Source organism: Colletotrichum graminicola (assembly GCF_000149035.1).
Source record: "Colletotrichum graminicola M1.001 genomic scaffold supercont1.33, whole genome shotgun sequence".
NCBI lineage: Eukaryota > Fungi > Ascomycota > Sordariomycetes > Glomerellales > Glomerellaceae > Colletotrichum > Colletotrichum graminicola.
This window is the reverse complement of record NW_007361037.1, coordinates 24305-36445: the sequence shown is the minus strand read 5'-3', so window position 1 is coordinate 36445 and position 12141 is coordinate 24305. Positions and strand designations below refer to the sequence as shown.

The 12141-nt window shown below is 45.9% G+C and overlaps 6 protein-coding genes across 6 annotated transcripts; 2 read left to right on the top strand and 4 right to left on the bottom strand.

Moving 5' to 3' along the window:
* Positions 1–2993: 2993 nt before the first annotated feature.
* GLRG_07546 (uncharacterized protein) lies at positions 2994–4479 on the bottom strand (the record flags this gene model as incomplete). Its single annotated transcript, XM_008098361.1, has 5 exons — positions 2994–3113; positions 3209–3307; positions 3379–3679; positions 3842–4236; positions 4336–4479. 5 exons carry the CDS (start codon positions 4477–4479, stop codon positions 2994–2996), a joined length of 1059 nt encoding a protein of 352 aa, XP_008096552.1.
* An 887-nt stretch (positions 4480–5366) lies between these two features.
* Positions 5367–6155, top strand: GLRG_07545 (NAD-dependent epimerase/dehydratase; the record flags this gene model as incomplete). The annotated part of the gene is made up of 1 exon (XM_008098360.1): positions 5367–6155. The coding sequence occupies one exon, from the start codon at positions 5367–5369 to the stop codon at positions 6153–6155; it is 789 nt and encodes a 262-aa protein (XP_008096551.1).
* Positions 6156–6459: 304 nt separating this feature from the next.
* GLRG_07544 (uncharacterized protein) lies at positions 6460–6795 on the bottom strand (the record flags this gene model as incomplete). The annotated part of the gene is made up of 1 exon (XM_008098359.1): positions 6460–6795. One exon carries the CDS (start codon positions 6793–6795, stop codon positions 6460–6462), a length of 336 nt encoding a protein of 111 aa, XP_008096550.1.
* Positions 6796–7558: 763 nt separating this feature from the next.
* On the bottom strand, positions 7559–8193 carry GLRG_07543 (uncharacterized protein; the record flags this gene model as incomplete). Its single annotated transcript, XM_008098358.1, has 3 exons — positions 7559–7819; positions 8096–8117; positions 8189–8193. The coding sequence occupies 3 exons, from the start codon at positions 8191–8193 to the stop codon at positions 7559–7561; spliced, it is 288 nt and encodes a 95-aa protein (XP_008096549.1).
* Positions 8194–9283: 1090 nt separating this feature from the next.
* Positions 9284–9805, top strand: GLRG_07542 (CFEM domain-containing protein; the record flags this gene model as incomplete). The annotated part of the gene is made up of 2 exons (XM_008098357.1): positions 9284–9340; positions 9413–9805. Coding segments are annotated over 2 exons (450 nt in total), but the record flags the coding sequence as incomplete, so codon positions are not given.
* A 729-nt stretch (positions 9806–10534) lies between these two features.
* GLRG_07541 (Sulfide:quinone oxidoreductase/flavo-binding protein) lies at positions 10535–11896 on the bottom strand (the record flags this gene model as incomplete). The annotated part of the gene is made up of 1 exon (XM_008098356.1): positions 10535–11896. The coding sequence occupies one exon, from the start codon at positions 11894–11896 to the stop codon at positions 10535–10537; it is 1362 nt and encodes a 453-aa protein (XP_008096547.1).
* Between the last annotated feature and the right edge of the window lie 245 nt (positions 11897–12141).

Below are 12141 nucleotides of genomic sequence, written 5' to 3'. Positions count from 1 at the left end.
GGGGGGTAAGGAGCTCCTAGCAGCAGACATACACTTAATAATAGATACCTATGCCTAGGATCCTGGCTGCTTTTTCTAGATATATTATGATGTTACAGAGCCTAACACTAGCCTATTAACTCCTTTACCCTCTATAATACTAGTCTTATCTATATTCTATCTGTTAGATAGATAGATACCCTAGATAGTAGGGATACTGCTAAGGCAATAGAAGAAATCCTGGATAACCTTAGGGGAATAGGCTGCCTATCGCTAGGCATTAATTGCTCTAGATTAGAGGGTTCTGATAGATAGATTTCGCCACATAAATTAGGCCATCTATTTCCTCCCTATGGGAGGATGCCTATCGCCTATTATACGCTCTGCCAGGCCCTTCACTTGTTAATAGGTGATCTGCCTGCCAAGGGAAGCTTAGAGGGATATATAGGCAGCCAGATTATCCTCTTAGGCCTAGGATAAGTGTTATATATAGGTAAAGGCAGTATCCCTACTTTACCGCCTATAGTATCAATAATAAAGTGACTAGTATAGTATACCCTATTTAGAAGCAGCAGCCTAGATGCTATACCCATTTTACATATCTAGAAGGGCCTGATAAAGCTCATCTTTGGTATATTGCTTCATGATGGGTTAAAGAAGGTATCTTGAAAAAATGGCGTTGTTTGGTTATATATGTGAAATGTTATGATAGTTTAAAAAAGGTGGTGATGTTGATGAAGGAGGAGAAATGCGGGATTTTCGGATGTCTCGGAAGTGGGGGTGTCTCGGATGTGGGGTGGGGGAGTTAAGTATTATACCGGTGTTATAGTTCATAGAGTTTCGATATTCTCAGTGGGCCCTCTTTTCATATTTTTCTAGTGTATAGATGTCGTCAATTTCTGGGCTGCGTACAATAATGTTCGCATAGTGTCCAGCTGTTTGTGTATTAGCACGGCTTAGTAAATCATGACATAGTCAGACTTACCTCGACCTTTACGTGTGACTATATATAGTATATGCTTAGGAAATGTGGTCATATTTCACATTTCGACAAATTAGAAAGTTCCCAAGGCAATGTAATAAGCTAAAGAGCAGTGGTCGGGCCTAAAAATAAGAAGAAGGATACGCTATATTTATACTCATCATCTTATGATAAGCTGGTAACCATTATCAGATGGCTTAGCAAATTTCATGCTTGATGTTCTCCGACATATTTAACCAAGTCCCCATGGTCATCTGTTCGGTTATTAATCTTGAATATCATTAGCGGCTGCCCTTACTCCAGTAACTAGTCTTGTTAGATGTCGTGAAGCTGGAATAGCTTCGTGTGGCTAGTACCAGCGGCAGCCGCCACAGATGTGGCGTACCATTCGCACGGACCGCTTGGGATAGGTATTTCTACCACTTCTCCAGTCCATACATAGATTCTCAATAGGACAACTACTTTAGTCTCAAATGGCTAGACGTTGCGGTTCGTCACATTAGATCCGACTTGGTAGCAGTTATCGATCCCGCCATCATCTACATTAGCGAGCTCTTGAAACATCGTAATGTCCTCGAACCTCTATGCCAGATTCTCAACCCCCGCCACGTCCGGGTTTGTCATTGCGACGTCAAAATAGACCACAAACATAGCCCGTACATCTTTTTTTGTCAAGATTCACATCTGCCTCTATAATATTTTCCAAAAGAAATCACGCGTCCTCGCTGGGCATATCCTCGTATCTCAAAGTCATTATTGACAGCCGCTTCGTGATTACTTCGGCAATACAATACGACTTTTGAAAGCTTTTATGCCCATAAACACCAGCAAGAAAGTAAAAACGCCATTCAGGATCCAGAGTATCACGCAGGACCTTATTAACCACATAGATTATGGCGCTTTACAAAAGAAAGGTGTCACAAAAACGACGCCATTAATTACAAGCAGCAATTAACGCCTTATATTATATAGATCTACTACAATATACCCCCCTAGATTACAGAGATCTATCTATGTAATCTGTCTGCCTACATGATCACTAGGTTAACAGGGAAGCTATTATAGCCCCCCTAGGTTAACGTCCCTAGGGCAGGAACCTGACATAACGCTTCTTAGTTACCGCCTGACTTATCTAGTGGAGTTAATGCAACCTGTCTGTAGGCTTACGTGGGAATTAAACCTGTAGGGTCTCCATAACACTTTGACGCTAAACTTTGGGGTTAGCGCTATTCTGGCACACTAGAGCAAACTGGGCTTATAACTGTTACAAAAACAACGCTATTAATTACAAGCAGTAATTAACGCCTTATATTATATAGATCTACTACAACAAAAGGCGTATTCCTATCACTTGTAGTTACAGCTATAACAGACAACAAGGTGCTTGAGCTGGCTGACAGATGTATTAAAAGCGTCGTCAGGGGAGGCTTGGAGCGTAGAAAAGGTCCTTAACTAGGGACACTTATGTCTTGAAGAGTGAATGAAAAGCCTGAATATGTCAAGAAAAGCTACATGAAACCGTATACTTGAGATTAGATTAGTCAAAAAGGGAGGGGGAAGGGAGGGCATTTAAAACTAATATATAGAGTTGTACTGGAAGATAACCACGTAATAGGGGGCAATCATCCTTCACACTTGGTTAGCAGGTAGGCATCCTATTCAAGCAAGAAGCTCATGGTACTTATATTTTAGCAAAGCTAAGAGAATCATGGCCAGGGAGGCGGTTTTGTCGATTTTTGTAATATGCCAAGACGACATCATGGATAATACACCAGAACTTGCACAATGTCGGGAAAATATGGCCCATGTAGGAAGGTATGTCCTTTTCCGAAATCAAATAAAGGAAGCTGTCCAGATAGTCAGAAATCGTACTCTGTTTCTACAGGCGCCGGATAGACGGGCGAATAGACAGGATATTCGAGACCTGGCTGTTGATCAAACAGAGTGGTTATACTAGCATGCATTAGAGAGATGTACGTGCTATATTCTTAAACTGATGAATGAGGGATGAAGGGGACCATTCGAATGCTGCCTAGTTGAAAATGCCCGAGGCAGTATACGAATCTGCCAGTTGTGTTTGTGTCTGTACCCACTCAATCCCCTTCCGGGCCTGAGATGGCGCGATGCCGAACAAAACATGCTTGTGCCCATTCTAAGTGCAATAGCAAGATATTTCAGCAGGTAGTGGACTTTGCCATGGCTCAAATAAGCCAGACTCAATAGTTGGACACTAGCGGTATTGAGTACAGTGGCATTATCCCACTCAGGAGCCACAGCTTCTCCGCCTCTTGATATAATGTTTTCGCTAAACTGAACTGCTCTCTTGTTGATAGCAGTATGCATTTGCTATCGTTCGGTCATACTTATCAGTACAGTCCTTCTAATACGGCTGATCAGATAAAACAACCTGGGCCTACATAGGCCCAGTACATTAACGCATTGACGAGAAGCAGAGATGATTGTGCGCGGCATTGACCAACAAGACCGGAAATGAAAAGACAAGGATCAAATACGCTCAAAAAAGGGTTATCGGTGGTAGGATAGAACCGAATGGCCCTTGCGGCATAGTCATGGAACATCAAGGTGTCAGTCCAGCAGTTGATTCTCAGGTCTTCGAAGCTCTCGTCGCAGAGTAAAGGGTCGGATTGCCTGCTTTCATCGAGAATCCCTTCCGGGGGAACGTCTACGCGAAACCCATCGTTGGCGTGAAGGGGAACACTGGGCAGTGACTCCATTGTAGTGTCATTGCCAGGTGTGAGTATCTTTTGATGGCCATTCCATTCTTCCGATCGTGATCCGTTTAAGAGGTTAGCATGATCGCGCAATGTAGCGGGGAAGCTGGTAGTCGGGATAGGACATACATACTGATAGTCGAAAGACTTTGATCGACGCAATTTTCTTGCCCCGAGAAGCTCGTCGCGTTCTAATGTTGTGAGGAGAGCTTGGCGAAGAGTAGCAGGGTTTCTAGCCATTAACTCAAATTCCAAAGGCGACTGCATCGAGCGAATAGCGCAGGCTGTATCATTATTGGGAAGCCGTTTGATTCCATGTTGGCCCCTCTTGATAATATTCAGAACAGAGTCAGGGTCGCCATTTGTCCGTAGGAGGCGCAGGATCTCAAAGGCCTGTTGCTCTGGGGCGGATTTCAATAGCTCAAGAACTTCATGAGAACCTCCGGATGACTGGCCGAGTCTCGGAGACTCTTTCTTTTCGACAAATGTACACTCGGTTGATCGTTTTCGGCACGCTGCGCAAATTGGGCGTTTTCCATCACACTACGCCGGGGGCAAACTCTGAACGATCAGCAAAGACAGCACTTTGGCGAAGAAATTAAGGAAAACAAATGCATAGAAAGATTGTCCAATTGGACTCACGCGTGTTTTTCTACGCCGACATGGATTACAAGCAACATCAGTGCCAACCCGTTTTCTCTTTGAAGGATCTTCGCGGCGAGTGTCGAGAGGAAATCGATCACTACCGATTTCCGCTGGCAGCAGCGGAGCCAGCCTCTTTGGCATCGTCGTAAGATGCAGCTGCCCTAGATGTCAATCAACAAGCAAGATTAAGCTGACAACATACTAGCAGGCTATTCCAGATCATTAGTGCGGAAGAGATGGCGAGGGGGGGAAATGCGAAATAGGCAGTTCTTGTGCTGAGAAGCAGACTGATCTCTGTAACGATGCTGATTGGTTCGGCTCTATGTCCGCTCACGTGACTAAGCTAGCCCATCGGCCGTTCCATGGTCATGGCGAAAACAGGTCTTCTTGAGACGTAGGCTTCTCCAATCAGATAGTAAGAAGCCATTAAGATCGCGATCTGTTGTGTTCTGCCCTGGCTTGCTACAAGCAGATGAATTAATTTTTCTCTATAACAATCTTACTTACTAGTTTACAGTCCTAAGAAGCAAAACACTTAGATATAACGTCTTTATATCTATTTAAGTACCAGAGTAGCTAATAGATATTATTATATTAAAGTCATCTCAAGACAAGGGGTGACTTCATTTTTATAACTTTAACAATATTTAAATAACTTACATCTATAGATATCTAAAGAGAAATAAGAAGCTATCTAAAAGTAAGTTAACTATTACATAGTATATATTATAGAAGAATTTCCTAGTAATATATCTAATATACTACTAGGAAATTCTAACCCTGAGTACTTGGTTACCAAAGGGTTAAAGTAATAGAAAAGCAGCTACTTGAAACCTATCTTGCGGTCTTAGACTTCTTCCGCTCCGATATATGTCAGCATTATGACGTCATAAATGTTAATTCAAGTACTAACGGTTCGTCGCTCTTAGAGCTTCGTTTAGCGTCTAGTATATATCCTAGTATCCCAAGCACCTCTTGTATCTCAAATCAAATAATGCTACTTGTATAAGTACAACCAACAATTCAACATGGGCGACGCTTCAATCCTTCACATGCCAACCACCCTCATCTTTGGGGGCAACGGAAAAACCGCCCGCCAATTGACAACAATCCTTCGGGACGCTGATACCCCGCACACCATATTCAGCGTTATCCGCAATCGGGAACAGATTCCAGATTTGGAAGCTATCGGCGCAAAGCCAATTGTCCAGGACATTGCAACCGCTTCCCTGGTCGACTTCATCAAAATTATCGAGGGCACTAAGCCAGACGTTGTGGTGTGGGCTGCTGGCGGCAAGGACCCCAAGTCCGCCGAGGCGGTTGATCGGGATGGAGCCATTCGCGCCATTGATGCCCTGGCCAAAGCCAACGTGGTCGCGAAACGCTACATCGTCGTCAGCGCCCTTGACGTCCGCGACCGAGACAGCAAGCCTGTTCCGGACTGGTATACCGACGCCGATGAGAAGCTCAGTGACCGCATGTGGAGTATCATCGGTCCTATTCTCCAGGCTAAGCTAGCGGCTGACACGGAGTTGAGGGTGGGGAATGAGACTCGCCAGCTTAACTACACCATTGTGAGACCTGGTGGCCTGACTGAGGGACCTAGCACTGGAAAAGCACGAGCAGGAAAGGTTGGCACTGTCGGCATGATTTCTAGGAAAGATGTCGCCATGGTCATCTACGCCGTGATTCAGAACGAGAAGACGTACGGGCTGGCATTTGATGTGCTAGGACCTAAGGACGACAGCCCATTAATCAAAAAGGCTGTTTCACGGGTAGTAGAAGATCATGAAGATACGTTTAAAGGCTACTATTAGGCAAAAATAAGAAGAAAAGAAACCAATGATTATGATCCGTCAATGTCTTTTGAATGAGAAGTTAGCAGGTCTAATAAAGATCTACCTTATATTACTGTCCCTTATGACCTCTACTATTCTAGTTAAAGGCTTGTAACACCTAGGCTCGTTTTAAAAAGTCTCTCAGTAAAGAGTTATAAGTAGTAGGGGCCTCTAGGCTCTAGCGATGAGCTTTCCTACTCGTATTAGTATATAAGTATAAGAAAGCTACTATATAAAGTCTTTTAGGGTTTATATGTGCTTAGGAAGTTGTGGACGTGTTGCTTTAGGTCGTTGTGGACGACCTGAGGGCGGAGTAGATGTTGCGGTGGGCTTTGACGTCTGGGTTGGCAGGGGACAGCGCGCAAAGCTTGAGGTTGGCGTGGGTGTTTCGGTGGAGGTCGACGCCCGGATAGTGGTCGCTACAAAGGTTGGCAGAGTCGTCGAGGTCGCCCTGTAGTCCAGCTCGTCCTTTTGGGTTCATTGTCGGTCTTGCGGCGTGCGTGTGGCTCGGCCGCTGGCGCGGCTTGACACGTGTGCTTGCAGGAGCATGGCCTTGACGTTGGCCGCAACCCTGCTCGGGAAGCAAGGCCGGGTCTTGTACAGGTCCCGGCAGAGCCATACGGCGATAACGCCGGCGACTGTTGGCGTAGCTAGGTGTCAGAGCCCGCGTGTTAGTACTCATTTATACAAGCTTGCCGAAGGAGAGAAATTTACAGAAGGAGGTGCTCAACTTGTTTTGCGGGCTGGGGCCTTCGCCCGACGCGTATGTGACGAAACCATTGATTATAGCCTTGCCTCCAAGAAGCTTCACCTTTCTATTGTCTCTGACTTCTACAAAAGTAGCATAGATGGCTGATAGAGTTAATTATTAAGACATCTTAGCTATTACCTGGTTAGCGTTCTTTGCCGTGCTATGTACAGGCCCGGCCGCCTTGATGCAACGCAGGAGCCGCGGTTGAAGATATCAGGCTTTATTTGCGAAGCCTTGGGGCTATACATGGAACGGGCATCCCCCACATACCTATATATTCCTTTTTGTCCCTTAGGGGCATGCCTTTGAGCTTTGGATGAGTCAGAGGACGATCGCATGGGCAGTGTTTTTGGTGTTGGCGGCGTGGCGCCGCTGTTAATCACATAGATCATGACGCCTTTGCCTGCTTCGGGGCCATAGCCGAACCCCGGTAGATCGACCAAATTTGCCCCCTTGGGATCAGAGAAAGGCTTAAGCTCGTCTTTGGAGGCTGGTGTTGGCCGGTTTTCTGGTGGCGATTTTCAATGAGGCGAGCGGGTCCGCGGCCGATGCCTGGTTTGATCCCTCCGAGAACAGCGCCGCCAGGCGAGTCTAGAACCACGTGAGCAATCTAGCACGGGCTATTCTGTTATTATCTTGTTTTGTAGAAACCGTTCAAGTTGGAGGCCAAGTTCACACCAGTAAGTATCGCGAGAGCGCCGGCCTGCTGGGAGGTGATACTCGCTTGGAAGAGAACCTCTAGGCCAGTGCGGGCGCTGGTGATCCATGTGAGGGAGTCAGGGACGACGTTCTTTACGAGGATGCTCTTAATTTCCTGAACGGCTTCTTGTTTGGCGCCAGGACGAGTGAGGACAATGTATGGACGGGACTGGCAATCGACGAGGCCGAGGCTCTGCGCATGGGATTGTCCCCTCAACCTCGCCAAGGAAGGATTAGGGTTATTCTTCAACACTTGTGTGTCGCTTGCGAAAGTTTCAAGCAGCAATTAGCTCTATATTTAAAATTAGTTCAAGAAATACAAAGTACACTAACTCAGATCAGTAGTTCTTTAGCTGCTTGCATGTTTGTCTCCTGTCTCTTATTATTGCTTTGCATTCTTAGTGGCTTTCTCGAGCCTTGGAGAGTTGATTTGCCCCATACCTGATTTATAGCCGTGCATTATGCTCACCCCCCCATCTGTTAAGAGGTAACTGATGGATAAAGATTAATCTGTTAGTTGGTATTCCTGCGATAAGTCTACGGCTGTATTTAGTTCGCTTACAACATCTTAGGTATTTGCAAACTTATTCTCGAGGAAGCATAACTGTTCGCCCTTTGGTGCAAACGCATCAGCAAAATGTCCATTTGATAATAAACTTGAAAGCAATTATCCTAGCTAATAGTGTCTGGGCCATCTATTCTCTTTCGGCTTGCCTTGCCTAGTCTCAAAATGATGTTAGCAGTCTGTGGCTGCGGAGCCGGATGTGGTATAACCAAATACCTGCCGGGTTAGGCTAGACCCATGCAGATGATAGATAAAGCGAATGTCCCTCCCTGCATTTGTGATTTCGGGTAAACAACGCACAACCTCAACATGCCCATTTGAATCCCTCGTTGAGCAAACAGACATCAATTATGACCGCGTCATTATCTATCGTCATCGGTCAACTTGCCATCGACAGGTTACGCCTCAATGGCGTTTCTGCTTCCTCAGTTAACAGGAAGCCTCCCTGTATGCGCCGTAAGGAAAGAGGCTTTTCTTCCATTACCTTTCCGTTACTAATGTATCAATTCTTCAAAGGCACCATGCACGACACAGGCGCTCGGTCTCTCAACATGTCCCGCGACCAATGCTACCTCAGGGTGTTTGTGTGAGGATAGTAGCTATATTGAAACCTACCGACTTTGCGTGCGGGCTTCCTGTGATATGGCAAATGTACTGGGTAAGAATTTCTTTGTACCCTTGACCAGTAGCAGAACTCCCACTCTGTCATGTATAGCATCAGTTTTGGTTCGTTGGGCTTATACACAGCTTCAAAAGTTGCCAAGAATGTTACTTGGACATGGTGCGATTTCCGCTATCATAACCATACAGGTTATACGTTCGATAAGATTGGACTATTCGTTATTACAGCTCTACTTTTCTTTTCGCGACAACTATCAAAAGCAATGAGGTTTTCGACATGGGGGGCAGATGACTTTATGTTAATACTTGGATATGTAAATGATAAACGACCCTGGCTACCCGTTGTCTTGTTGTTAACTAGTTGCATAGGTGTTCTCGCTTTCATTTGCAGTTTCAATGTTCCATGGTATCATTTCCTAATAACACTAGCTCAATGGTTTGCTTTGCTTATGTTGATTAGGCTATCGCTTTGGTATCGGTAGAGACATTTGGTCTCTATCCCATGAGGAGGTTAACCTGTTCATGCAAGTAAGATGCCAAAATTCCGTCCCAGATACGCAATGCGGTGAAGCGCTATACATTCTGAACTCATAATTACAGGTCTTCTTTGCCTTTGAAGTACTCTACATCACAAGTATCAGTGCTCTCAAAGCCTCTATACTCTTTTTCTACCATCGCATTTTCGGCTTAGTGAACCAAACCTTCACAACAGTGCTTTGGTTCACTCAGGCCTTGAACATCATCATCTGTGTGTCTTTTGCAGTAACCAAGCTCAATCAATGCAAACCTTTTAGTTACTCTTGGGAGGGGTGGGATGGAAGACATTCGGGTCGTTGCATTACCTTACGCCCCTTACTGATATTACACGCAGCTCTGAATTTAGCCATGAACTTGTGGATGCTTGCTTTGCCAATGACCCAGGTTTTGTGGCTAAATTTGAGAAAAAGACAAAAGCTTGAGGTTTTGTTCATGTTCGGACTTGGAGTTTTGTAAGTGCTACTGCCTTTAACTGCTTGCAAAGATAGTGTGGCTCGTACGCTGTATTGATAGCGTACCGATCTTCTAACCATTGTCATCTTGTTGAAGTAAACTAATAAACTTCCAAATAGTATCGGTATTATAAGCGCTGTCCGGCTCCTGGTCTCTATCAAATTTCGTCTGACCCTAAATCCAACTCGTGAGTGCCCATTTACGTGATTCTGGTCTAGGTAGCGGACCTCATGAAAAGTACGTTAGAGTGACTTTTGCTGAAACCTTCCTTACAAGATGATGTGTTTTATCTTCACATGTGGTCGTACATTGAACTTTCTGTTGCCGTCATCGTAATATGCCTACCGCCAAGTCGTCAAGTATGGCGTGAACTCGCCCAAAAAGTAAAGAAAAGGCCTGGATCTAGGCCCTTGATACACGCTCCAACCTCAAGAGACTTATCATTACCGTCTAATCTTGTATCAGCACCTTAGCTAGTATCACTACCGCTATATCCTCAAGATTGTTAGGTGACTTGCAGAAATTCTAATTATACAGAAAACAAGACTTGATAAAAGGCAACTTGCGTCAAAAACAGGCTTCGTATATATTGTATATGCAAGCGAAGAACTAATGTGCAGAGGTTGCGAGTGTAGTTGAGACTCGGCAAATCAAGCCGATAGTGTCGCAAACAGGGGCTTTGGCAGTACGACTAGGTTTGGCTTTTGGGAAATATACAAGTTCAAAGTTACTCTAGTTCATCCAGCCCCTAGGGCCGCCCCAAGTACCCTTCACCATAGAGTTGTAGTAAACCCACGGGAAAAAGTCTTTCTTCAGGTGGTAAAAAGTACGGCGAGGAACTGCCTGGTCAAAACCGATCAGGTCTCCAAATGTTTCCTTAGGCACTCCACCGTACTTGAACTCGGCAAGCAAGACCTTGCCGTACTCGGTTGTAAGTGGGCATGAGGTGTAGCCATCGTACCTTGCCTCGGGTTCCTTTCCGTCCAGCGATCGTAACAAGTTGTTGACCAAAATTGGCGCCTGCGCAGTGATTGCTGCAGCAGTTTTTGAGGTGGGCAAACTAGACGCATCACCCGATGACCAGACATTGTGGTACTTGATGTGGCGAGTTGTTGCTGGGTCAACATCAACAAAACCGGCTGCGTCAGCAAGGGGGCTATTTTTGACGAATGCGTGGGGTCCCATTTTGGGAACAACGTGCATTAGATCGAACTTTCTGGTGACGGTATCTTTCGTCTCAGGACATGCAAAGGTCGCCGTGTTGCCTTCGACAGCGACGAGATCGTGCTGGAAAAGTCCCTCGACGCCTCTTTCCTTCCTCAGTTCTTCCAGCTTGGCGCTGTACTTGGGCACGCCGAACATAGCCGGGATTCCCGTGGCGAAGCTGATCTTGATCGGCGAACCTGCAGTGTTGCTAGGGTTATATAAACCCATACGCTTCCAGTAATGCAATGCAAGCCACATAACCTTTTGAGGTGCGCCAGCGCACTTGATGGCGCCTGCTGGCTGGGTGAAGATGGCATTGCCTGTCTGAAACTTTTGAAAAGTACCAAAAACTTTGTCGCAGGTATCATAGCCGTAGATGGAAGAAATAAGAGAGTTTGGATTCGCCAAGGCCTCTGGTAGTCCTTTGATGCTACCGTAGTCGACGTTGATACCCGGAGCGACGACAAGTTGTTCGTAAAAGAGTTCGTCGCCGCTTTCCAACTTGACACTGTTCTCTTTCGGGGAGAAGGTACTAACAGCTTGTTGGTAAAACTTGACCTTGGGGTCGATCAAGCCATCCATCGGTCTTCGCAACTCTTGTTTCGATTTGAGACCGCCGCCTACAAGGGTCCATCCAGGCTGGTAGTGGTGCCATGCCGCAGGGTCGACGATAGCGATGCTGTCCTGGGAAAATTGGCCTGTCCGTAGCAATTGATGGCTGATAGCCAAGCCGGCACTACCGCCACCAATGACAACGACCCTATGATTTTGAGCCACAGAGGTCAAAGGAGCCATTGTCGCAAACGTTTGGAGGTTTGAAGCCCTTCGTTCCACAAGGCTTGCAAGCTTCGCATAGCGAGTTGCCAATGCATTACGGGTCGAAATCATATTGGCGCCAGAGGAATATTGACTGTGACAAATGCGATTCCTGAGTTTAAGAGCATGGGCAGATGGATCAGGTCAACATATGGCTGGTGAGAAGAGAGAGAGTGCAATAGAGAAATGAAAACGCTTGAAACTGGTGGAAAGGTGGGGAGAGCCTGTTCCACCGATTAGAAACCCTGGCAGATGAGTAAGAATTCAAGAGCTCGCTAGCCGCCCGACGCCACCGACAGCCGGCTTTGTTCGAGGGG